Genomic DNA, 24,371 nt, shown 5'->3' with positions numbered 1-24,371 from the left:
GACTGTGCGTGTGCATATGGCAGGTACCCACAGTCTGTAGGCACTGAAATGCCAGCGCCTCTTCCCCGTGCATTTAAGCGTCTTCAGCCACAAAAAATGTTATTCCTGGCCCACCGTTTAGTACCGAGGCTACCGTGTTTGGACCTTACAAGAGCTCCCTTTCGGGAATCTCACAGCGCATGCTGTCAGGTGGTCCGGAGGCCCCGGATGGCCGAGCTAAGTTATGGCTGAAACCTCAAGGCCTTCTCCAACGACGCACCCACCCACTTATCCCACTTGGCTATTTTGGCCGTTCCACCTGCCCGCCATCCCGTTACTTCATATCCAACAAATTTTATGTAATTTTTAATTTGTCTAAAAACGTTCCCCGGCATGTTTCGCAGGCTGGTGAGGGTGAGCGGCACTCCGTCATGGCCCAGGGCTCCCGAATCGCCGCCCGTAACTACACCTGGCTCGTTTTGTTGCTACATCTCATGTTACAGACCGTGTCGGAGGTGGCTGCAGCTGTAGCAGGTACTACTGCCGCCGCAGGGGGGCGTGGGTCGCTGTTGCTGCTGCTGCCGGGCGCCATGGCAGCAGTAGCGTACGGCATACTGGCTGTACTGTATGGTGTCGCTGGAGCCTGCAAGTTCCTGCCGTCTTCACAGCTGATGGGGGAGAAGGGCAGCGCCGTGGTGTCGTCATGATAAGGCCCATGTGCTGCGGTCCTAAAATTCGTGCCAGATTGCTCATCAGCGGGCAGAGCGTTTCTGGCAAGCCCTGAACGCAAAGGTTGTCTTACGGTGGGCGTATCAGCCTTAGCAGGTACTGGGGCATTAATGATATTTTATGTCTTCGGTTTCGGAGGAACGGGGTTGTAAGCATAAAAACTCATTGCAGTGTTTTGACCACGGACTTGAAAGTAAGACTACGCAATCAAAACGTTTGCATGTAACAAACCCATTATATAGCAGTATAAGACGGGAAGTGCACCGCAATTGAGCAATTGAGGTATGGTCTTAGGTGTCCCAGTGGTGCAGTGTACGGCAGTCCGTTGTGGCCCGATGGGCCTAACCTGAGGTTTTCCCTTGGGGTCTGGGTCTGGGGATAGTTGTAATACTAATACCTAGTATTTACTGATCGGAAATTCTGCATCTGATTTGTGGCGAGACAAACTAAGGTAGAGAGCCTGAGTAAAGCGGCAGAGGCTTCGACTTAAGTCAACAGGTTTGACGTCCTTGACAAGCCAAAGGTACACCTTACAAAACGCGGGGAAGGTCCTCTCAGATCCGTAGATACAAAAAATCCATCCCAAACCACGAAAAACACACAGACATCGCTTCCGCTACATCGCTGTTTTGTGTCCCGCTTACAAATTATAAAGTCGGGATTTATGGTGCTTATGCACTCAGTCCTTTTGGCCGCACAGCAAGTCAAGGGCTTATTGATGGCGGAAATCTATCTGGATAGACAACTCGCAACTAGCTGGCCATCTATCGCAATGCCACAAGTCATTATGTACGGGCTCAACAACAATGACGCGGCTGGGTCCTAACAGCCGAGAATTACGGGAAGATTCAGGACCGATAATGTTGATGCCTGTAACGCACACGGCCAAAAACACGGAGCAAGAACAAATAGGCACACCCATGCACCCACAACCCGGTCCCCGACTGCTCCAACCAGAAGGGGCCCTGCGACAGGCGAACAGCCCGACAAACAATGGTCGCACACGTACATAAACATGCTGGTGCAAGTGTGCACCTTTTATGGTGCTGCGTTTCAGCGTAAGAAAAATGAACAGAGATAAAAAAATGAAAATGCAGCCGCGATGTATGCGTACATACACCTGTTGTGTTATGTACGCAGTGCGCTGTAATGTCGCCGTTCACACTACTAAATGCTACATCTTTTTTTCCGCACCGTTGCCATACCGTCCGCAAAACAGGAATGAGATTAAGCGTGACTAACCGTTACACAACTGCCGGCGGCCACAGTCACAGCGGGGGTACTTGCAAGTAGAAAGAGTGAGTGCTGTTGCTTCCCTTTTGAGGAGCCACGGGCCTTGGTTCCAATAAAACGCCCTTAGCGCGCCACCACTTAACACATATGAGAAATCGTGGCCTTACTGCGCTTTGTTTGTAACGCCTTCCCTTTACCAGCTCTCCTCACCGCGTTAAATACTATCCTGATATGCACAGGACAGTCAGCGTTGCTTTCCCATGTGTGGGCGGGAGGAAAGGAAAACCGCGGCGCACAGCACCATCAGGCGGACATAGCAACACGGCTGTCCATGTCTTCACACAGGAGGCCCTGTCACCACATGTGCATTCTCCCTGAAGTCCCTAACGTCAATTTCACCAACGGCACCCCAATGGCCCCCCCCCCGGCTTTGACGGACCCCTCCGCATTTGTGCGGACACTGCAGCGCCACATCTGTCGCGGGGGTCCGCGTTGTATCGTTTCACTTGCGTCATTGTCGTCGCCGCCTTTCGGTTCGCATTCGCTTCCGCATAAAGGCAAGAGGAGAGGGATGTAGAGGGAGCGCGAGGGGGGTGTCGGGGCGGGTGTCGGGACGGAAGACGAGAGCCCGAACACACGCCGACACTTCAAGAGCTGCGACCGGACAGCCCATCAAGAAAGCCGCCCTCCCGGGCCGCTCTCGTCCCCGCATTCCCTCCTCTGTCCACGCCTTGCCCACGCCGGGAGCCTCCCTTCCTCCTCCCTTCCCCTCCCTTCCTGTACCGCCTTAACTCCGCCGTCGCAGCGCCCCGGGGCTCCTTTAGCCCCAAATAGTTCTCACTCCCACCTCCTCCTCTCCCTCCATCTTCGCTCTGCTTCCTCTCCCTCTCCCTCCTATTCACGATCATCTGCTTGCAGGCCGGTGGGCTCTATCCCTCCACATACAGCGTCCAGCCCATGACCAGGGATCCCCCCAGGATGCCGCCCGCAAAGTAGCGATCGTTGCGGCAGTTCCGGCCCTCGGGCCACAGCTCAATACCGCACACTGCCAGCTGGAGCCCAGGGACAAGTGAACACGGGAACATGGGAGCGCGAAACAAACCGGGAAAGAAGGGAATACGTATCGTGTCAAGCAAGGGGATTCAGTACAGGGGGAGGAAAGGCAAGGAGATGGGGGGGGGTAATACCGTTATTCGAAATCAAGACGGGTTTGGAAAGCCCTGCCTCCCGATTCCCAACAGCCCATACGTCCTTGAGCACACACGTCGAGCCATGAAGGTTCCCAAGACACCTTGGCTATGCGCTTCCAGAGCCTTCCGATCGCTGAAACCCCCTGTGGAGCTCCGAAACTCCTTCGAAACTCCTAGGGGTACCAGATGCGGCAAGGATACAAATTGGTCAGGGTACACGTGACCCGAACCGCAACTGTAACCGCGATTTGACCCCAGCTCAACTGTTTTACATTGGCCAGGAACGAGAGCGGGTAGGTGGGGAAAGGAGGGTGGGAACGGGAGCGGATCGTCGTTTAGTTCAAATAGCCCAGGGTAGCCGAGTGGCCGGTTGCCGAGGGTTCCCAAACTCATATCCCAAACTCACTGCCCACCCCATCCACGACCCAGGTCTCCCAGCGTTCTCTCCCCCCTCCGTTCCCATCCTATCCTCGCTGCCCCGACCCCTCCCCTTAACCCCCCTTACCATAACTCCCCCAACAAACGCCAACAGGTAGTGCAGACGCTCCTGGGTGAAGAAAGGCTGCAGCAGCAGCAGCGACAGCAGCGCCCCCAACGGCTCCGACAAGCCCTGAGACAGACGGAGTAGACAGACAGACAGACAGACAGGCACGGGGGTGGAGCTGGGAGCAGGAGCAAAACGAAGAGTCCAGACCGGCGGTCCGGTCAGGAGCTGCAGCAGAAGCATCACCAGCAGCAGTGAAACCCGCAGTGAGCACCCGCAGTGATCACCCGCAGGGGAGAACGGGGCCACTTGGGGAGTTTTAGATTCAGAAATCCCATGCAAGGAAATCGCGCTCGGGGGCAGTTGAGACAGCTGGACGCAGCACGAACACAACATCCCCATCCTCCCTGACGTCGCCCCTGGTCAATGTCTCCCGCGGCCTCATCGCATATCGTGGCGTGTCTTTCCCCCCCAAGCTCAGGGGCGCGACCTAGCGCTCGGGTAGAATTAGTTAGTCCATCTGGGCCGCCACCCACCGACGCTGTCGCAACGCCGATGGCTCTCCACCTGCTGCCCGTAGCCGCGTAGATAGGCGCTGCTACGATGACACCCTAAGAAATGCGGCGGCGGCGGAGGAGGACGGAAAGGCGTTATGTGCAAAAAGGCAAAAAGGGAGGAGGTGAGGTACGAAAAAAAGGGGGGGGGGTACCGCTCAGAATTTATTACATAACGAGCAATGCGACTCAGGCAAGGGGGAATTACGTGCAAGGAAAAAAATCAGAAATAAGCTGCCGGCGTCCAGAGGCAGACAGGAGGAAAGTGAGCAAACGGGATGTGAGACGATTTCGGTTCGAGGCGTCAGTTTCCTACTCCTCCACGTTTGTTAGGGTTTAGGGTTTCTATTTGTCCCAGATGCCCTCTTCGTCCAAGATGGAGGTGATCGCGACCGAGTAGGACAGGCTTGGTGGTGGGGAGGAAATGCGGGTGGCTGAAGAGATGCCAGGCACCATTAACCTCTACACCCCCGCCAGCACACACGTCCACGTCTAAGCGGCCCGCCGAGGTACGTACGGCGGGAGAGACCAAGTACGGCCATCAAGGTGCCGTACGGGATCGCGCCTTGGATAGCGTGCCGTACGGGATAGAAGTCCGGCCCGTCCCGACCTTTAACCCGTCACATTTCCACACCCGGTCTCACAACGACATGCATCACCAGGTAAACCACCTTGCCTTCGCCACGCCAGTCCAACCAACAACCGTGCGAACCTCTAGCCGCACAAACCCCTATCAAACATGCAGCCCCCTCTGCATACACGCAAAGCCGCAGCAAGCATGCAAACACCCTGGACGTACAACCTCACCTCTGGGATGTTGTGGAGCGCTATCGCCAGCGCCATGATCGGTCCAAAGTCGGTAAAAGCGGAGAAGGCCACCTGCGACGGCGCGCACGTGTGTCAAGAAGCCGTCAGGGGCTCGCCCGCGAGTTCAGGTCTGGTGTTTCAGAGCAGTGCTAAACAACGAAGGAAAGGCCAAAGGATGGATAGCGGAAAGAATCGAGGTGTTTCGCAAGGATAAACATCCTAATCATGATCATCCTAAGCACCGAGCCACATGTCCTCCCGAACTGCTCCATCTTCCATCTTCATCCATCTTCCAGCCCCCTCGCCATTTCCCCCTTACATCCCGTGCCCTCCCTAAACCCCTAACAGCCCTCCCATGTAGCCTCGTCCTCCTCCTACCCCTCTTCGCCCAGCCCCTTACCTACCTAGCATCCGCGAGCCCTCTATCCATCCATCCTCCCACCCACCCGCCATCCCCTCGTCCCCCCCCCCCACCGCCCGCCTCCAAGCCACATAAACTCCAAAAGAGGAGAAAGTCTGGCATAACTGGGCTCAAATCGGGGTGAAGAAGCCCCTTGAGAAGCCCCTTGAGAAGCCCCTTGAGAAGCTTCCCGGGCCCCGACTGCCGCGTTCGCGTTACTGACCGCAAAGCCTTCCGGCAGGTTGTGCAACGTCATGGTGACCGCCATAAGGACACCCAGGCGGAGCATGCGGCCCCCCCGAGGGCCCCGCACTCCCTTTCCCGTCGCCAGCGCCGCCGCCGCCGCGGAGGAGGAGGAGGCAGAGTTGCTCCCGCTGCCGATGAACAGCGCGCCATCGCTGCCTGCAGTGGCGGCAGCCCCGAAACCAGCCACCGCACCACCGCTGCCTGCACCCGCACCGCCGGCGGCGCCGCCGCTGCCCAGGGCTATAAGGCCCTCCATCTGCAAGGCTGTGCTGCTGCTGCTGCCGCCGCCGCCCATGGTACATGTGCCTCCCAGCCCTGGCGCCGCGATCGCCGCCATTCCTGCTGCAAAAGACGGCTGCCGTTCGACGTTGGCCTTACGCGCCAGGCCGCCACTGCCACCGCTTGTTGCCGTTGCCAGCAGTACCGATGTCGACGATGCTCCTGCGCCGCCGCCGGCCGCGGCTATCCCAGCACCGCCGCATCCTCCTTGCGCTAACGTGGTCGTCGTACCATAGCATCCTGCGCCGGCCGTAGTCACCTTGCGTTGCGAGGCTGCGGCCGCCTCAAATAATTTGGATCGCGCCATGACATAATGGGAAGATGGTTGCAGTTGCAAGACGGTGAGATTGGTCGCGGAATCCTGGGGGGGGGGCCGCCATGCTGAACACACACTCTCCCTCACACACACACACACGGCTGGTAACAGTGCTTGGGCGTGTATCCAACTGTTTTCGAAATCTAGCCTGCCGCACTCCCCTGCCCTCGCTTGCATCTTAGACCCAAGAGACGGAATGCTTTGTGGGTCAGCTGGAGGTGGGTGCCATGGGTCCCCTTCGATTAGGCAGCTCAGGTTGCTGAAGGCCTTGGAGCTCCTTAAAAGGTTTGTGCTGATGTGGGTCAACCGTTTTTCTGGTACGGTTGTACGATTTGGTATATTTGTACGATTCGGTATGGTTGATTTGGCTTCCAAATCCGCGATAATCGCGGGGGCGAGCTGGGTGTGGAAAAAGCCGATGAGGAAGAGATGTCGCCGGGAGGTGCAGGGGACAAGGAACACGATTACTGCAAGACCTTCCCCCAGGTCAGCGCCTTTCCCAAGAAGCTATAACCCCCCAAAAGTCCTCAGAGCTCGCGTTCACAGACCCGCAGCTCAGCCTCCACCCCCTGGTCCGTTGGGTGAGTAGTTTGCGGACAACAAACATGGGCAGTTGCTTCAGCTGCTTTGGGCAGTTCAGCAGTCGACTATCTTGATGCATCTTGCAATCTTGTAATTGTCCTCCCTTGCTGCCCGCTCACCTCCGTGGCTCGACCTCTCTGTGTCGCTGCTGGAGTGCTGTGGCTGCTGCTGCTGTTGCAATAGCTGGAAAAACGCTTCGTGGTCGTCCAGGTCGTCCTGTTTCTGGGCAGGAGAGGAGAGAGGGGACCAGAGGAGCAACTGGGCAGGAGAGGAGAGAGGACCAAAGGGCCGACGGGAAAGGGTTCTGCCCCCCAGGAGGGACAACAGAATCGGCGTAATATGCTCTTGCCCCGAGGGGGAAACGTATGAGGTATCGTTTAGGGAGAATGTGAGGACTGGATGGAGACCTGCGCCGACGTTGGATGGGCCTTTACCTTGATATGGTCATGATGCTCGTCCATTTTTGGGAATAACGGTTCCAGCATGTAGTACGCCAGAGCACCGGACATAGCAGCAGCCAGGATAAGAAAGGGATCCCCCGCCCCGGACATGGCGTTCTTGGCGACAAGCTCAACGCAGCTAACGGTGGCCATCACGCCGAGTGCAATTCCCAGCAGTGCAGCCATTGAGCTCGCGTTAGGCTTACGGACAACCTGAAAGCGCGGGAATGTGTTTTACCATATGAGGCATTGGCCGCGAGGAAGTGGGCAGAACAGGTGCTTCCCAGACTCCTTTGGCATAAAAGACTTTCATGACATCAAGCCATTGTACAAGCTGTGAAAATAGTGTGTTTGCCTCTCTGCCAACTCCATCCAACTCACGGCGACGATTGCACCCAGGCTGGTCGAGAGTCCTGCCATCGTTGCCAGAGCTAATGGCCACCAAGCATCTGATAGCTTAAGCATGACGGAACCACCGAGTGCTTTGCCTGTACTGATTACTTAAGCGTCCAGGTTTGAAATCATAAGCAGGCAAGCCAATCACAGATCAACAGATAGCGCAGCTTGTCCATCTCAAGCGACTCAAGAATTGCGCAGCTTGTTAATTAGTTCCCGTAAAGAGGAGATGCCCCACCCCATACTGATATCATTGACAGATTTCGCAATCACTATGCAAGTTTAATCGTTACAAGAAGCAAAAGCGAGATAATCACGAGGATTTTGCTCTTGCGAAAGTATCTGCCCTTGGATCCTTGTACGACACAAAGCCTCACAAAACTCGAGTCTCAACCAGTACGATATGGTTCAACGTGCCTGGCCGTTACGTCCTGCTAAGAAACCTTCCCACAGTACCTGCACTGATGCATTCGGCACGAAATCCTTGGCCTTCCGAGCAGGCAGTATTCCGCATCCCCCAACCCTCCCCAACGGGCCGGAAGCAGCGCAACTGAAACGGGTAGCCAAAAAAGATCACCACGCAGACTACGACGCAGACACGCAGACCCTAGCCCCAATCTCATTGGCCATAAAGTCTCAGCAACTATAGATCTGCGCTTCCGGGTTTCTAGACTTCACTGTAACGGCACAGACGATAGAATAATGTAGGCCCGAAACGATCGACAGCCATACAGCACCCAACAACCAACATCTGAGCCTTATGGCATTATGGGTCACCTTCTAAATCTGCAAATGACCAAGGCCGTTTGGCAACTGTCCACTGTGTGTCGTGGTATGTGGTATTGTAGACTGGAGTGGACCAGCTACCCAAGTAGGCAGCCAAATGCTTCCTTCCCTTCCCTGACGTTCAATTGGTGTGTACGGCCTCGGCTTTTTCCGTCATAACAAAAACGCAGCCCAGCGCAGCGGCGCGAACTTCGTTAGGTTACCTAAGTTTGCGCGCCCAGACGGAAAAACACCCTACGTAGAAACCAGAGTCTTATCCACTGAATAGCTCGAGCCGTAGCAGTCCGCGGCAGTCCGCGGCAGTCCGCGGCAGTCCGCGGCCGCATAATGGGCCTGTTTGTGGCCTTTCGACTGGGCGCTCATCGGACAGCTGGGCAGTTAAGCTGTTACGGTTGCTTTTTTTAACAATCCTTGCTTCAACAATTGTTGGGTAGATTTTCCATCCTATGTTCGGTAGCTAGCTGGTCCACGAAATATAATTTCAACCGTTTCGGTCTGGTCTGGTCTAGCTGAGAGGGTTCGCACGTTGCAGGGCTGCATTTCCAGGCTTTTGCCCAGACGACGCTGTGATGTGAGTTGACGGAGGTCGCTCCCAGATGAGCAAGTATGAGCAGAACATGCCGAACAACTGAGATTCCGAAGCACCCCGAAGCAATCGAGGCCGCCGAAACGAGCGCGCGCATTATCGCGAAAGGTTGGAAGACCAAACGTTGTCGGAGAGTTACCGACCAAGAATCCAAATTGAGTAGACACGTGCCGAGTCATCTCCCTTCCTAACTCTACGTGTTTCACCGCACGTCATGAGGCAGCGAGTTCACGCAACTGCGGAAAAATACAAAGTCACCTTGAAGCCCAGGCGGGATGCTATCTGCTGAACCAAAGTAGTAATCCAGGTGACACTCCCGCGTAACCCAGAGGCGCAATAGCACCTTGCAAGTACACTTCAATGTCTAAGGCGGAAACACGTCAACGGATTGGCAATTGAAGCCTTTATTCGAAGTCCTTTCCTTGGCTCCTATCCCTATCCAGCCAGAGCGCCAGTGATGAGCGAAACAGTACGAAAAAACCTCGTAACCAGCGAAACAGCACTTTGCACCAGCACACTGAACTTACGTGTATTTCATTAAATTGAATTCCGAATATCCATGAGTTTTTGCGGTCCAGCATTTCAGCAAGGAACTCCACCTCTGGTGTAATTGCCAGTAACTCGGCCAGTAACTCGGACTCCTTGGCTCAAGGCACGACTGGGTTTTGATTGTATAAAATGGGGTTCTCGATCGGACTGATAAATTAAGAAGCTCTTTTTGCACATGGACGCAAACCGACGCGAACGTACGAAAGAGTCCTCAATGCCTCCAGAAAACTCAATGCCCAATGATGAACTTTATTCTTCAATGCAGCAGTTACCTAATTTAGAGTAAATCTGAGTCAACAACCGTGCAACGACAGCATCAGGCGAGAAAATGCTGCCGTCGTGTACAAGCGCGTCTCCCATGGAAAATAATTAGCGGAGAGTTTTAAGGAATGTATAGAAGCGTCAGGGGCGACGTCTCAAAAATGTGCCGAAGGATGACAATCGATGTATGGCGTTGTTGTTAAGGCGACATTTTCTATATTTATATCAGAGGAAAATCAACCCTGCAAGCTTCTGTTAGGCATGTGGTGCAGAAAGATTATGATCTCAAAAAGTAACTATGCTGCCGTAAGATGTGATGACGTGACCCAGAACTTTTGCCGAATGCGGCACATGATGCTGATTGGAAGCATCCTATGGATTGTATCAGTCCAAGGTATTATATTAGAGCATTTGCTGGGATTGTGTTCAGATAATAGCCGTAGACTCGTTAGTCATAGAAATGTTTTCAGCTGACACATGACCTATGGCTGAGTAACTGGTGCCTATTCTACATGCTGATCCAGCCGTGGCTCTCTCCAGCTTCGCACTCGTCTGCGTCGCCCGCTGGTTCGTCCACGCGACGCTGAGAAGACAGAAAAAAGGCGTATTTAACCCTTTCTGACACGCAGAAGGTAGCAGGTAAGTGCCAATCGCATGTATAACGCCTCATTCTGTCATCGCGGCGCGGCTGTAAGCGGTGGTAGAGTCTCGTACTTGGCCAAACGGGCGCAACGCGCCGTGTCGTGTGACACTCTGGCATACCCATAGGAAACTGCGTACATGCGATGGCTAAGCTGGTTCTCATGGACATTACACCTGGCTCGCCATGGAGGGGTTGCTTGACGTTGCATGGTGCGAGGTTCCTTGATGTACAGGTATTGTGGCAGTGGACAGTAGGGTTGATTGAGGCCGTTGGGTCTTGCATTTCGGCCCTCTGTCCACGAGGATGAGGGTTCCAACGGTTGTTCTTCCTATCTTTTCCCTAACGGAATCCGTCAATCGGATGCTTCATCAATCTACAGCGAACATCGTAGATGGCGTGGCTGGGAACTTCGCTAGCCCTCACGCCTGTATACGCGCCTATCTACTCTCGTTCCACAGCGAAAGCGAGCGAGTAATCGACACCGCCGGTGCGTTCTGGATGAAATAATAATTTCCATTCAGGTTCACCGCTTGCTGGAACCCTCTAGAGGACGGCTACCGGCGAGGATTTCGTAACCTCGCTGCGCGCTACAGAAAGGTTTCCCTGGGGCCTGCACGTTTGTGGTGTCCGGGCCACATAACAAGAGTCGGATGGGGCATGAGATTCACACAATTCTGGGGGGGGCCATTATTGAGCTGTTGTGCCAGCGTCAAAGCAAATGTTCTTGCACCTGATCGATCCGGCCCAATACCGTGTACTGTTCCGCGTGGCGATTTGTTTCGTTTTGCGTAGCTGGCGCTGCGGAGGAGTGCGGAGCACCACCCAACACGTCCTGTCCCACAGCTGTATGGATCGATGCTGGTCCTTCCTGTCACCAGCGCCCGCGGGGGCTGGCTGTGGGACTGGCTGTTGGATGGCATAGCCGGAGAGGAGCGTGGAGGATTGGGTGTGTTTCCTTGGGGTAATTCAAGAGCAGGGCGCTGAAGAGTGCAAGTCGACCACGCGCCACACAAGTTTCTCTCCCAGAAAGGAAAGAAACTGGCTTAGCATGCATGTTATGGAGGCCATGGAACTTCGCGTTTTCGTGTCTGCTTTCATCACAGCGTCTGGAAGGGTTTCGGACGACATGCACCTCTTTATTAAGCCATTATCCATGATGAAAAGCAATCGAAATATTCTGTTGCAATTAGAAAGTGTGGGCGCTAAAAGTGTGCGTGCTGGAAACGGAGAGAATGCCTAATTCGGGTATGAAGGGCGGCATGCTGGTCCCAGGGGGGTCACGACCTTTAACTTTTGCTGCGCTTGCTTGTTTTCAAAGCATGGCCAAATGAAATCAAGCATAGCACAAAACAAGGAAAAGATGCAGCTGATCGTAGCCGTTTTTTCGCCACGTACGTTCCGGAAGAATTATGTAAGAAAAGTATTGAATTGAACTAGTGTCGTCAATGTCAAGCGTCCAACACGTTATGCTGTTATTCGCCGGTTACGAGCTGAAGGTCAGCCTGTGAGGACCCACTGTCAAGCGATGATTCATTTTAACACTGGATGGCATACCCTACCGCATGGCGACTATTTGAGGGCATAAAAGGACGCAGCCGGGAGGACACCCTGAGAGTACGGCAGGTGACCTGTAACCGTGTGTCGAGCACAGATGGACTTTTTCTGGGCTGGGTAAACCAGTTTTCAAGAAGCAAATGTTTGTTGCTATTGCCCTGTGTTTCTTAAGCACATGTGCTGGGTGGTCGGGCCACGAAAGTCGTCGCGATTAGGACCGCCATCTTCGCATAGATGTTGCCATTTTTGCAAATGAGATTCGCTTCTCCTAATGTCTGGAAACTGGCTTAAAACGTGACTACTCGGGCAATGGGCGGATTGTGATTCTGCATTCGCTGTACAATTTCCTGTGGCCCATCCGTTTAGGTGTACTTGAATAGCGGTGAGACTATCTACTCCGTATAGCAATTCGTGATATGGGCACCATGACGGCCCCTGTTGGCCCAACCTTCTTGAGCGTTCCCCTGGATGTCCTCGTCAATCGAGACCTCGACAAGAATGGACGCGAGTTGCTTGAAACCCTTCACAAGACATCCGCTGCTACATCTACAACTGTCTCTGCGGACATGCTGCTAGAGCCCGCCAGCAAGAAGCAAAAGTTACAAAGCGAACCACCGGTGGACAGCGCAGAGGCTGCCCTCCTGCGAGCCGGCCGCAAGAAGCCACCTTGGACTCCTACAGAGCAGGCTGTTGTCGCTATCAAGCATTGCGAGCTGGGGAACAGGTGAGGCCGGAGCACGGAGTGCGCTTGTCGCTCAAGGCGGGCACAAACTCATGACGGTTTGCCTTTGTGACCTGCAGATGGACTCAGATTGCTGCATATCTGCCCTTGAGATCCGAGAATGATGTTAAAGTAGGTTCCGGGTCAAGCCGCTCCGGCGTCCAGCCATGGGCGTTCTCTTACGCGTGACGCCAAACATGGGTTACAAGGATGCTCCAGATACTCAACTTCCTTGCTTGATCGCATACAGAATGTGCGCGCGTCTGAGGGATAGGGTCTTCGACAAAGCTGTGTGGGCCTGCGCTAGATTTTGTTCAACGTCTGTGATGCCAAGCGGCACGTGCAAGGCATGCGCGTTTCCTAAGTATGCTTATCACTATCATGCTGCGGCGCTTTTGGTTGGGGGCCCCTGGCATTGCATAAAGCTGGGGAACGGGACGCGAGGACGCGACTTCGTTGGCCGCCACGAGGGTTTCAATCTCGTAAGCATTGGTATTTGGCACTGCTATACATACTAATTTCTAGCGGTGGCATCTCCATTGGCTTCAGTCGGGACTTTGCGGCGTTACTGTTTCTGAGCATTTCTCTCCGTTCGCAACGTCGGCGTCTATCAACGCTTGTATTCCCACAACTGGTCCTTCTAGGTCCCTAGAAACCTTTTAGGTTTTTTGCCACATGCTTGTTCAACTCGGTGCTTGACCAGGAGCGGTGCGTAACCAAATGACCTTGGACCTCGCACTGAGGGACCCACCAAGACAACCGCCTCCCGTGCCTTGAACCGCAGAACATCTGGCATTCAACGCTGCGATGCAAGGACACGCAGAAGCGCTCGTTCCTGCGTACGTATGCCCTCGCCGTCCACGACCATGCTTATGACTACGCCACCCGCAAGGCCATGTTTGACATCGCCGTGCGTCAATGCGGCCCGCCGCCTCCACAAGCCTCAGAGATGATTGCGCGCGTGCAGCTTCTGATGGACCATCCCGAGCTCCAAGCAGCCATGCAGCAACAGCACTTGCAGCAGCAAGAGCAGCAGCTGCTTCAGCAACAGCAGCAGGATCAGCTGGTACAATTGACGCAGCTTCTGCAGAAGCGAGATGAGCTGCAGCAGCACCAACAGCTAGCGCACCTCGCACAGCTGTCTCAAATGCAACAACAACACCCCCAACTCATGCTAATGCAGCACCAACAACAGCAGCAGCACGACGCCGACGTCATGCAGGAGGGTGACGAGCAAGCCGACGCAGCTGCAGACGTGCAACGCAAGCCATCCGCCACCACCGCCGCTGCCCACGGGTCCGCAAACAAGCCTAGTGAACAGTGTATCCTGGATGTACGACGCCTGCTCCAGTCACGAGAAAAGTACGGGAGCGGTAAGTATGGCGATATGTACGGCGACGCGTACATCGCTATGGATCGAATTGCCGCTGAAGAAGCGCTTGCATCGGAGCTTGAACATCAACAACAGCAGCAGCAGCAGCAGCGGACTCACCTTCCCCAGCTGCAAGGCCCGCAGAGTCAGGCTCCCGGAGGCGCGCTCCGGAACCAACCCGCCGAGGCGCTGGATTCCCTCCGTGACAACAACAACAACTCCGACTCTGGCGTTTCGGCGCTGCGTCACTACAACGCAACGGCCATGCAGGCAGCCGGAAACAGCAGCGGGGGTGGCGCCACAGCACCCGCCGCCGCGGGCTTCCCGGCCCCGCCAACTGACTCTCTGCTTGCCAACATGGTTGCCGCCGCTGCGGCGGCAACGGCAGCGGAGGCGTCGGCAGGCGGAGCCGCCGCCGCTGCCGGTGACGCTCACCCCGGTGCCAGCCGTCAGCCCGGGGCTCAGCTGCCAGCAATAAACAACCTGCTGGCGCTGCTGTACAAGTACAACATCGAGCAGTCTCAAGTAGCCGGAAAGCCCCTAGGTACGGGCGGCTGGTCGGGGAGTGGCGGCGAAGAGGAGGATGGAGCGCCGGGGGCAACGATGGCGGACAGTCCTACAGCCGCTGGCGGTGGTGCCGGCTCTGATGTTGCTGCGGCGGCTGCTGTTGCCTCTACGACGGCCGAGGGTGAGGAAGAACGAGGAAGCGCCAAAGCCGCCGCACCGGACGCCCCCACGACGATGTCCATGATGGCAGGCTCGCAGGGCGCCCAGCCCTTGACGTTGCGGCCTCTGACGCTGCGGCCGCTACAGGCCGCAACAGGAAAGCGGGATCGTGACGGCAACGTGAAGGAGGAGGACGAAGGGGCAGAAGGCGCTATGGCGACTGGCGGAGAGCGGTCTGCGGAAGACTCGCCCAAGCGGCCCGCCAGCGCCCGCGTGGCGGCGCGTCGTGCGAATCAGGGTGCAGCGTGTCCGCCTTCGGCCGGGCGTGACAGCGTTGTCGTCAGCAACGGCGACATCGCGGCCGCCGCTGCTGCTGTGTTCCAGCCCGGTGCCCTGCGGTCTCGCGGCTCGATGCCGTACAGCTTGCAGGACGCAGATGCTGATGAGCTCGGTGCCGTTGAAGCGCTGGCCCTGGCGGCGCGGCTCAACACCTCGAACGGCCGAACGCCTGGCGGCGCGGGCCCAACACCAGGCAGGTCGTCGGGCAGCAGCCTGGGGCCTCCCGGTAATGGCGCCGCCGCTACCGCTACCGTCGCGTCCGGTGGTGACGTCGGCAGGATGGCATCTACCGCGAGCGCTGCTGCCGCCGCAAACGCTGCTGCCGCCGCCGCTGGCGGCGGCCCTGGCAGTTTCCGCAATGGCGCCGCGCCTGGCATCCGTGCCAGCACCACCGCCACGGCCCCGGGCGCCGCCGTACTCGATTTACACAACCGCCCGCCCGCTGTTGCCTCACAACCGCAGCCGCCGCTGCCGGCGCGCAGCCTGACACGTCACTCGGGTGATCTTCACTCGCCGCCGCTGCAACGGCAACCGCAGCAGCAGCAGCCGCAGCAGCAGCCGCAGCGCTCGGCCTCTCAGACATTGGACGTGATCTCCGTGCTCAATATGCCTGGGCTGCGACGGCAGGTGCTGTCGCTGCCGGCGCAGACGCTCGTTGCGTTGCTGTGCTCCCCAGCCTTTGGCAGCGACGCCGAGGCGTCGGTGCTGCTGCTAGTGGCGATATGGCTACAGGCCAATAAGGAGAAGATTACATTGGAGCAGGCTCGGGCGGTGTGCGCTGCGGTGCGCTTGGCGGCCCTCGGCGGTTTCTACCTCTCCGCCGTATTGCCTCAGCTTCTGACTGAACCACGGGTCGGTCCAGCCGCCGCCAAGACCCTCGTCGGCTCCAACGCGCGGCCCGGTGGGCGATGGTTCGAGATGCGCCATGAGGAGCTGGCGTTCCTCACACGCTACGTGCACGCCGGCGCGGCGGAGCGCGCTCTGCTGGCCGATGTGGCGCGCAGCGTGTACGACTGCAGCCTGCCGTGGTACGACATGTCTCCACGGTACTTGGGCTCCCCTGCTGAGGGATTTTGCTTCGAATGGCACATTCCGGATCAAGGTCTCCGTGACGCGCTGAGTAACGGCACGCAGCCGCACGCGGCGTTCACAGTCAATGACGACATCTCTGACAGTGACGGCGGCGGCCCTGACGGCAGCGTCGCCGTCGTGCCGTACATCCTCTGTCGCGGTCTTGAGTGGCATGTTTTCGTAGATTGCCAACAGCAGCGCCGCGGCGGCGGCGGCGGTGGCACAGGTCCCGGCGGCGCCGGGTCCTCCTCCGTCGCCGGCGTGTTTGTGTACTGCAGAGTTCCGGCGGCACTCCGCGCACCCGGCGCTACCACCAGCGGCTTTGTGGGCGTGGTGCCTGGCGCCGGAATTCGCCTAGGGGTGCACGGCTGGCGGTGCGGTCGTCTAGAGGAGGTGTTTGTGTGGACCTTTGGCGACGAGACCTACTTCGTCCCTGACGCCGGTATGGGCTGCCCGTCGGCGCTGCCGCTGCGTAAGCGGCCCGCCAGCCCGCCGGGAGCTACTAGCGCCCGTGGCGGCGGCGGCGGCGCCGCCGCCGCCGCCAGCGGCGCCGATCCGTCTACCTCGGCATGGGCGGACTACCTCCACGAGGGCGGCCTCCGCGGAACGTTGACTTTCCTGCCACATTAACCAACAACTGTACTAACGAATTGACCGTTGGAGACCAACGAATATTGGCATCGAGAGCGCGACACGGAGCGTTGGCGGGCTGCATGGTTAGGGGCTGGGCTTGTCTTGTTGCTGTTGCTGCTCTGCTCTGCTCTGCTCTGCTGGTGCCGTTGCGGTTGGTTATGCGGAATAGTGGTCACGACGACGGCGGTGGTGCTGGTAGGATGGGCGGTAGGGCTGGCTGCGCACTTGGCGCCGCTGTTGTTGCGGCAGATGGGGCGACGACGTGTGTGTGTGACCCCCAGCGGGGGCGGATGTTCAAAAAAGCCCTGACGCGGCTTTTGTTCTCCTTTAGGGGATGAACTGGAAAAGGGGAACCTTCAATTGGTTTCCGCTTTTGCCTTGTATAGCTGGAGGGGTGGGTGGGAGTAGGGTGTGGGTGTTGGATAGCTGCTGCCGCTGCGTTTAGGAACCGCAAGAGACAGACGGCGGGTGACATACACATGGACAAACATGGACGGCCACATACGCGGCGGACAATGGCGCGCGGCGAGATGCCACGCACCGCTCGGCAAATGGGCGGCATCATTTGCAATGGATGGCGATGGTAACGGTTGTATCTTGATGTGATGATTTCGGAGGCAAAAGCGAAGCACAAAAGGAGGAAACTCGTTTTACCTCTTTTCAACCCTTCCCCCCGTACTCCTGTTGTTATTGGTGCTGGTGTTGGTATTGCACATCATCTTCATTACAGCAACAGGAACAGGAACGGCACTCGAGGAGGGCACTATGAAGGCAACGCCGGCAGCAGCTCGTACCGCTGTAGCTTCTGAAGCCCTGCTACTGCTGCTGGTAGATGGTGCTTCGCAACGAGCCGCCTTGGCCTCGTGCGCGAGCGCAGTCGTCCTTATCGCCCGACATTTTTACCGTACATTTCTTTATGGACGCCGCCGTCGTCACATCCTCGAGACGATGTCATATGTCGTCATCGCCTGGAAATCGGCCGCCTTCGTCATTGCCGTACCGAGTCGTCGAAGTATGTTTCTCCACCACCGCCATCGTTGCCGCCGTTACGCGGGCGGGGACGCCGTCCGCTTCATCGAATAGGTTGTTGAAATCTCTCCCAAGCTCTCCAGAAACAAATTTGGGGAAGCGGATCGACACATGCGCACGGTACTGCCCCGTGCGGCTCCCCCGACACACGTATATCACGTATCGATCTTCCCAAATCATCAGAACGTGTGTCTCTGTGTGTGTCTGTCTGTCTGTCGGATGACGTCCAAGAGTGTGTGTGTCGGGTGGCTTGGAGAGCCCCTTACGGGGTGCTTACGATGACGATGACGGCTTTTGCTCTGCTGCCGGCTTTGCTTGACTGCAGCAGCATGATGTCTCATCGGGGGAAGACGTTTGGATCATTTTCTTGAGTGCGACACAAAATTGAGTACGACAACGCCGGGGGGAGTGTTTTTCGATGTGTGATCCGGATTATCATGATGATCATTCCCCCCGGCCTGTCATGCCGCGCCTCACCTGCGCCTCTCTCCCTCTGCTGCTCTTGCCTGGATTCATTGCCTGGTTGAACGGGGGACGGGGGCTCTTATTAAAGAGCCTCTTCACGGCGGAGAAAACTGGTGGTCGCGGCAGCGGCAGAGAGACGAGAGAGGGAGGGAGGTGCAAAGGGGCAAAGGGTCCTGGACTTGGCCGCCGACTTGGCCGCCGAGGCGCTTATGGCTGTTGTAGTGTACTGTTTTTAGGGGACGGGGGAAGAGGAGGTGGTGGGTGAGGTAAGGAGTGTGTGTGTATGTATGTATGTATGTACCTCTGTGCATGGTGCAGCAACGAGAGTCGTATGTGCGTCTGAGCCTCTGGGACTGAGGCTTCTCTTGTCTTGGTTTCCTAATCAGGCTCCCCCTGGGCTTCTTCGTTATGGCAATGATGGTCATGGTGATGGCGCTACTTCTGCTTCTGCAGTGGCGTTGATGATACTGCCTGCTGGTGGTGGTGGTGGTGTGGTGTGGTTGTAAGAGACCTTTTGCAGGCGACGTTTAGTGTTCGTGGCGGTGAGGGTGGTGGGCTTGGGGAGGGGGAGCTGCTCATCTGCGCCTGTGTGTGTATGTATGTTTGTATATGTGTGTATGGCGCGGGGCTGGCGACAAGGATTGGTGACGGTGGCAGGAGGTGAAGAGACGATGGAGGTAAGAGGGAGAGATCTTGTGGGGTGTGCAGAAGAAACGGATGAGGCGGGGGAGAAAGCTGACATTTGAGGGGGAGGTGGGGAGGGGTGATGATGGCAAGGCCTGCTGGGGTCCTGTGTGTTTTGTCGAAGGATTGAAAGCTCTTGTCCTCGCACGTGGGGGAGGGGGAACCCCCCCGCGCGCGCGTTTGCACGGCCATCCCGGCCTTTCATCTCGATCCTCCCCGCCGCACTGTCTTGTTTGGCTACTTTGATACGGAGAACGCGGAGGCTGCGCGCCGAGCCACTGCTGGCGCCGTACGCTGTCGTACGCCGTCGTATCCACATTTTAGCAGCGCAGTTGTTGTTGGGGGGTGTTGTTGTTGTTGTTGTTGTTGCCGTTGTTGTTGGTGGTGGTGATGGTGGGAGGTATGTGTGTGTGTGTCGGGGGCGGGGTGGAGGAGGTGCGGAACAGAGGCGCGTCTACGCGCCCCTCCCCCCCCGCTTCTCATTCGCCAGTGTTTTTGTCGTCTCCCCCTTTCCAACCCACCTATCCCCTTTGGGTTGGGTGTTGATCCATTTTGGAGAGAGGGAGGGAGAGAGAGATGTTCTCCCCATGCAATGGGGGGAATGGGAGCGGGTGAAGTTCCCTCTGGGCAGGCGCAAGCAGAGACTGGCTGGCGGATTCACTGATCGTATTGATGGACGGAAGAGGGAGGAAGGCTGTGGGGGATCTCGGCTCCCCCGCACGGCTGCTGCTCATCATTACACGCAAGTTGGGGGATCGCAAGTTGGGGGAGGGGAGGGGGTTCGCGATTGGCTTTACGGATTTCGGTAACCCGGTTTCCCGGCATGATGGTGGCTTTGGTGTTGTGTGCGAGGGCGGCAGCGCGGCCAACGGCGGCCCTGCCCTGTTCCCCCAGATACCCCTGACCTGCAAGCGGTATACCCTCCCTCCCCTCCCCTATCCGCCGTGTTTTGCCCTTCTGGCCCCCGGGGCCCCCGTGCGCGTCATTATGTGCGTTGTGTCGTAGCCGCCTGAAAGCCGTCGTCTAGTACTTTTCCTTCTTTGCTTCTTCTTTTGCCGTGTTCTCCTTCCTCTCTCTCGTTTCCTTTTTCCTGTAGGCTTCTTCTTTTTCATCTTCGGGGGGGAGGCCGGGGAAGGGCCGGAAATCGCGCTCTCAATCCTACTCAACCCTCCCCCCTCGTCCTCCTTTCCTTGAACGGATAGAGCAGTGTAAAAAGGGACCACTCCGTCCTTTTTTCATAGGCATAGCTTTCTGAGCTTTCTGTAAGATGCTGCTGCTTGTGTCGTTTTAGTGTTTTACTTTAGTGTTTTGTTGTGTTTCTCCGACTTTAGTTAGTCACTGAAGCCCTTCACATTTCCATCTCCTCCCCTCACTTGGTAACGCTCCAAGCTAGTAAAACTGCGACTAGAAGAGTGCGCGCCGTTGTGAGCTCTCTCGCTCCTCTGTGGCGCGGTTGGGTATAGTGTAGTGCGTAGGTGGTGTGTTCAGGGAGAGTTGCGGAGATAAAAACACACACACACAGCCATTTGCTATAATATCATGATGATGATGATGATATTGATGAGGATAAAGGGATCAACGCACGGCGGCGGCGGCGGCTGTGAGTTGTCGCGGCAGCTGCGACGGACAATCGGCGACGACGATGGCGGCCGCGTGCTTGGCGAGGTGGCAGTGGTCGCGGTGGTGGAGTGTGACGGTGGCTGCGATGGGAAAGCGGTGGGGCAGTGGGCGGAGGAGACTGACCAGAGTGGATGATGTCTCTCTCCCAGAAGGGACAATGCTGGCAGAGGAAAAAAAACATGGAGGAGGGGGAGGAGGAAGGGGGAAAGAAGGGGACGGGGGGAAAAGAAGGAGAGAGACACTGCCACCCCTGTGTTTTGCCCCATCTCCCCGCCCATCCACCGCCCGCCTTAATTGACTCCAATCTGTACGATGACCGTTTGTACGCACACGCGGTGTAAGGCCGACGTTCGTTTGCCGTTGGCGCAGTAGATACGACACACACCAACCAGTCAACGAACTATTGCCCGGTACAAGAGCAGTTTGTGCGTGTGCGTGTGCCATGGCCTAGCGTGGCTTCCTTGTGTGTGTCAGTCAGTCTGTCAGTCTGTCTCTGTAGATGTATGTGTCGCTATGTATGAGCATAAGGGGCAGGGGCCTCCGTTATCATCGTCAGCAACACACGCCATATTACGGACACCGAGCGCGGTTCCGTTGGGATTGAGACGGCGGCGCGTGTGGCGGATGATGCCGAGGAGCAGCAGCAGCACCAGCAATGTAGTGAGGTGTGGGTTGTGCAGAAGAATCTCGAATTTATAAGGTGCTGCCTTATAATACCTGTCTGGAAACTTCTATCACATGTTGGGGGCCTGTACCGTCCCATTTAGCCGTACTTACAACGCGCAATGGGTGCCGTACGACGGCGGCGGGAGGAAGGAGAGGAGAAAGGCCAGAACAGCAGGCGCGTGTGTCGGGGGATTTGACGTGTATGTGTGTGTGTGTGTGGTGGTGGTGGTGGTGGAGTCCTGTGGTGGTGTACTGACGGCCCTGGGCGCTACGAAACTGTTAAGTCGCCCTCTTCCCCATCTTGCGCCTTGCTGGCAATTATTTTCCCTTGACCTCCTGCGCCACCTCCACCTCCTGCAAGAATTGGAGACGGGTGCTGCGATTTTTGTTGTGTTAGTGTGAAGCTTGATGTAGGCGGCATGGGGGAGGAGGAGTGGAGGCAGGGGGGAAAAACAGCAGCACACGGGGGAAGCTGGGGGCGCGCAAGCTGCTTCTGGTGCGGCGGCGTGAATACGTAATATATACTGGTGTGCTGCGGCTGCTGCTGCTTGTTGTGCGTCCCGAGACTGGATGCCGGGGAGGGGGGGGAAGCAGGAGGGGGGTGTTCAGCAGGAGCGGAGTCAGTGATCAGTGATCGAAATAGTTTGGGGCGGCTTGAGAGGAAGGAAGGACGGCCTCGGCCCCTTTTTAGATGGGGGGTCGGGGTCGGGCCGACGGCCGGTGGGTTGTGTGAAAGCCATGCATGTCTGTCTGTCTGTCTGTCTGTCTGTCTGTCTGTGTAAGAGTGTGCTTAGGTGCGAGGCGGCGTGTGCTCGGCGGGGCGGCAGGTAGTTGTACGGTTGATGCCGTATTTTGCTTTTTTTTAAAGGTTAGCACTCCGCGGCGCCTGCTGAAAGGAGGAAGGTCCTTTCCTAAGACAGCGACGTCATTCGCTGTTCGGTTGGGTTGAGGACTGGAGCTAGGAGCTAGGTGGGGCTGGGCGCGGTCCGGGTGCAAAAGAAAGGAAGAGCCGGGGGGCATGTCTATTGGCTTCTGCTGCTGTTGTTGCTGTTGCTGCTGCTGCCTAACGGCGCCCGGATTTTAGGCGCCTGCCATGCCCGTGTATGCTTTTTAGTCGTCGACGGAATAGAAAAAACGACGTGCATCTGTCGGTCGATCGGTATGTCTGTCTGTATCCTTCCGTCTGTCTGTCTGTCTGTCTGCAAGATTTTATCGTCCGTCATTGTTCCTTTCTCTAATCGTGCGCGCTTCAGACTCTTCAGGCTCCCCGTCTTCAAGAATCAGGCTCTCTTTGTCTGTGTTGTTTTCCCTCCGTACCTCTGGTTTGTCGTACTTTCCGTACCTCGTTGCTCTTCTTCCTGTACTTGTCTCTCCCGCTTTCCTCTCTTGTGTGGCTGTATGTGCATTGTGATTACTAACTGCAAAAAGAAATGGCCCGGAAAGGGCTTTGCCAAACGAGCAAAAAGCCAAAAGCGAATTTGTGTGACGAAAATGTGCTCTTTCACCCTGTCTCTCTCCATGTCGGCCCGTTCCTCATTTGCTAGTAATATCTCTTGGCTCCGCCAAGCACGTGTCTATCTGTATGTATGTATGCATGTATCCATCTGCTTGAACGTCTCCTTTCCCCATCGGTATTTGGTGGCGGTAATGGTTTGGTAGCGGCGGAGATGGTGGTAATGGTGATCATTGGCTCTTTGCCTGCTTTCGCAGTTTTTCACCTAAGCACACGCTAGGTCCCTTGTTCGCTGTCCCATTTCGAGTGTAGTCCTGTCGTGGTTGTCCACTGCGGGATGGGGAGGAGGAGCAGGAGGAGGAGGAGGAGGAGAGGTTGATGGTGTGAACATGAGGAGGAGGACGGCCCCACCCCGCACCGCCCCAAATGACGCATGGTGGCCTTCGCCTTCGCCTTAGGGTAAGGACTTGGACATTGCGGGCTACGCTTCGACGTTACGAAACATCTTCCATGTGGGAGGTGGAGTAGAGGTGGGGTGGGGCGGCGCTAATCGTACAGATCTGTTCTGTTGCCATGTGTCAGGCTCATCGCGGGATGAAGCTGCATCGCAATGAGTGCTATGAAAAAAATCCCATGCGCCTGTAGCCGACGCGTGTGTTGTACGGTGTTGTACGATGTTGTACGGTACTCAATACACAACACACATGCACATACCCACACACGTACACCTGCGTCCACCAGCATTGCAGCCGCGCGCGTTGTCCGAATTGCAGATGATGACAGCCGCATTCGTAGATTTTCGTCTGAACCTGATTCTCGCCGCCGTCATGTCTTCTGGTCGGGCGAAACCTTTCCAAGGTCTGGCGTTGCGTTAAAGCTACCAGGAGGAGGGAGCCTACATCAAAAGTTGGCATCAAAATCGATTGTTGTTTACATAAAACTAATTATTATCTATGGAGGCAGAGCGACGCTTTGTGCATCCATCCATAATCGTACGGCAGCCCAAAACACAGGACTTGATGAGATTGCGTGGCTCTTATCTTTCTTTCTCTCTATGTATCTCTCCCTTTCTCGCTTCCCTCGGTATGTGCATTCAGCCGGATGGGTGTACTGACAGACAGACAGACAGACGAACATGTGCGCCGATGGACAGACGGACGTTCGATGCTGCTGCTGTGCATGTATGTATGATGTATGTATGTACGTATGTATGTGCGCACTCATCGCGTCTGGTTTCCGTAGCGTGCTTACTGTACGTGTGTTTTAGCGCACGGGTGGGAGAGAAGGGAAAGGGTTTGCGGAGGGGGTTGCGACATTCCGGACAGTGCAAAAGCAGGACAGCAATAAGGAAGGGCTCCGGAAGTTGAGGGATTCCCAACATTGGAGATGCCGTTTTTTCGGAGATGTCGATCTCTTAACCGCCAAGAAGCGTCGATGCGACTCGCCATAGGTGTTGGTGCAGGACTTTTACGTTGAGCGCTGTACGATGAGATTCAGATTGGGATTGAGCGGAGGAGGAAATATAACCCCGCCAAGCTAGGTGGGGTGGGAGGGGGAGGGGGGCCGCGGCGGGCGGTGCCGGTGCGGTACGGCGTCCGCGTGTGCCGTACCGTGCCGCTCGCGTCGCCGCCTACTGCA

At 56.5% G+C, this 24,371-nt stretch overlaps 3 protein-coding genes across 3 annotated transcripts; 1 reads left to right on the top strand and 2 right to left on the bottom strand.

Annotated features, from left to right (window-relative positions):
• Positions 1-2,870: 2,870 nt before the first annotated feature.
• Positions 2,871-7,659, bottom strand: VOLCADRAFT_95651 (uncharacterized protein; the record flags this gene model as incomplete). Its single annotated transcript, XM_002954711.1, has 8 exons — positions 2,871-2,993; positions 3,637-3,741; positions 4,152-4,226; positions 4,977-5,048; positions 5,600-6,141; positions 6,919-7,021; positions 7,234-7,452; positions 7,621-7,659. 8 exons carry the CDS (start codon positions 7,657-7,659, stop codon positions 2,871-2,873), a joined length of 1,278 nt encoding a protein of 425 aa, XP_002954757.1.
• A 4,771-nt stretch (positions 7,660-12,430) lies between these two features.
• VOLCADRAFT_95650 (uncharacterized protein) lies at positions 12,431-16,813 on the top strand (the record flags this gene model as incomplete). The annotated part of the gene is made up of 5 exons (XM_002954763.1): positions 12,431-12,738; positions 12,816-12,867; positions 13,520-13,645; positions 13,919-15,611; positions 15,789-16,813. 5 exons carry the CDS (start codon positions 12,431-12,433, stop codon positions 16,811-16,813), a joined length of 3,204 nt encoding a protein of 1,067 aa, XP_002954809.1.
• A 359-nt stretch (positions 16,814-17,172) lies between these two features.
• On the bottom strand, positions 17,173-23,562 carry VOLCADRAFT_95649 (uncharacterized protein; the record flags this gene model as incomplete). The annotated part of the gene is made up of 6 exons (XM_002954710.1): positions 17,173-17,202; positions 18,323-18,403; positions 20,368-20,436; positions 20,579-20,694; positions 22,999-23,063; positions 23,462-23,562. 6 exons carry the CDS (start codon positions 23,560-23,562, stop codon positions 17,173-17,175), a joined length of 462 nt encoding a protein of 153 aa, XP_002954756.1.
• Positions 23,563-24,371: the final 809 nt, after the last annotated feature.

This window comes from Volvox carteri, assembly GCF_000143455.1.
Source record: "Volvox carteri f. nagariensis unplaced genomic scaffold VOLCAscaffold_45, whole genome shotgun sequence".
Classification (NCBI taxonomy): domain Eukaryota; kingdom Viridiplantae; phylum Chlorophyta; class Chlorophyceae; order Chlamydomonadales; family Volvocaceae; genus Volvox; species Volvox carteri.
Note: the sequence above shows the minus strand (reverse complement) of the source record. Positions and strands in the feature narration are given on the sequence as shown.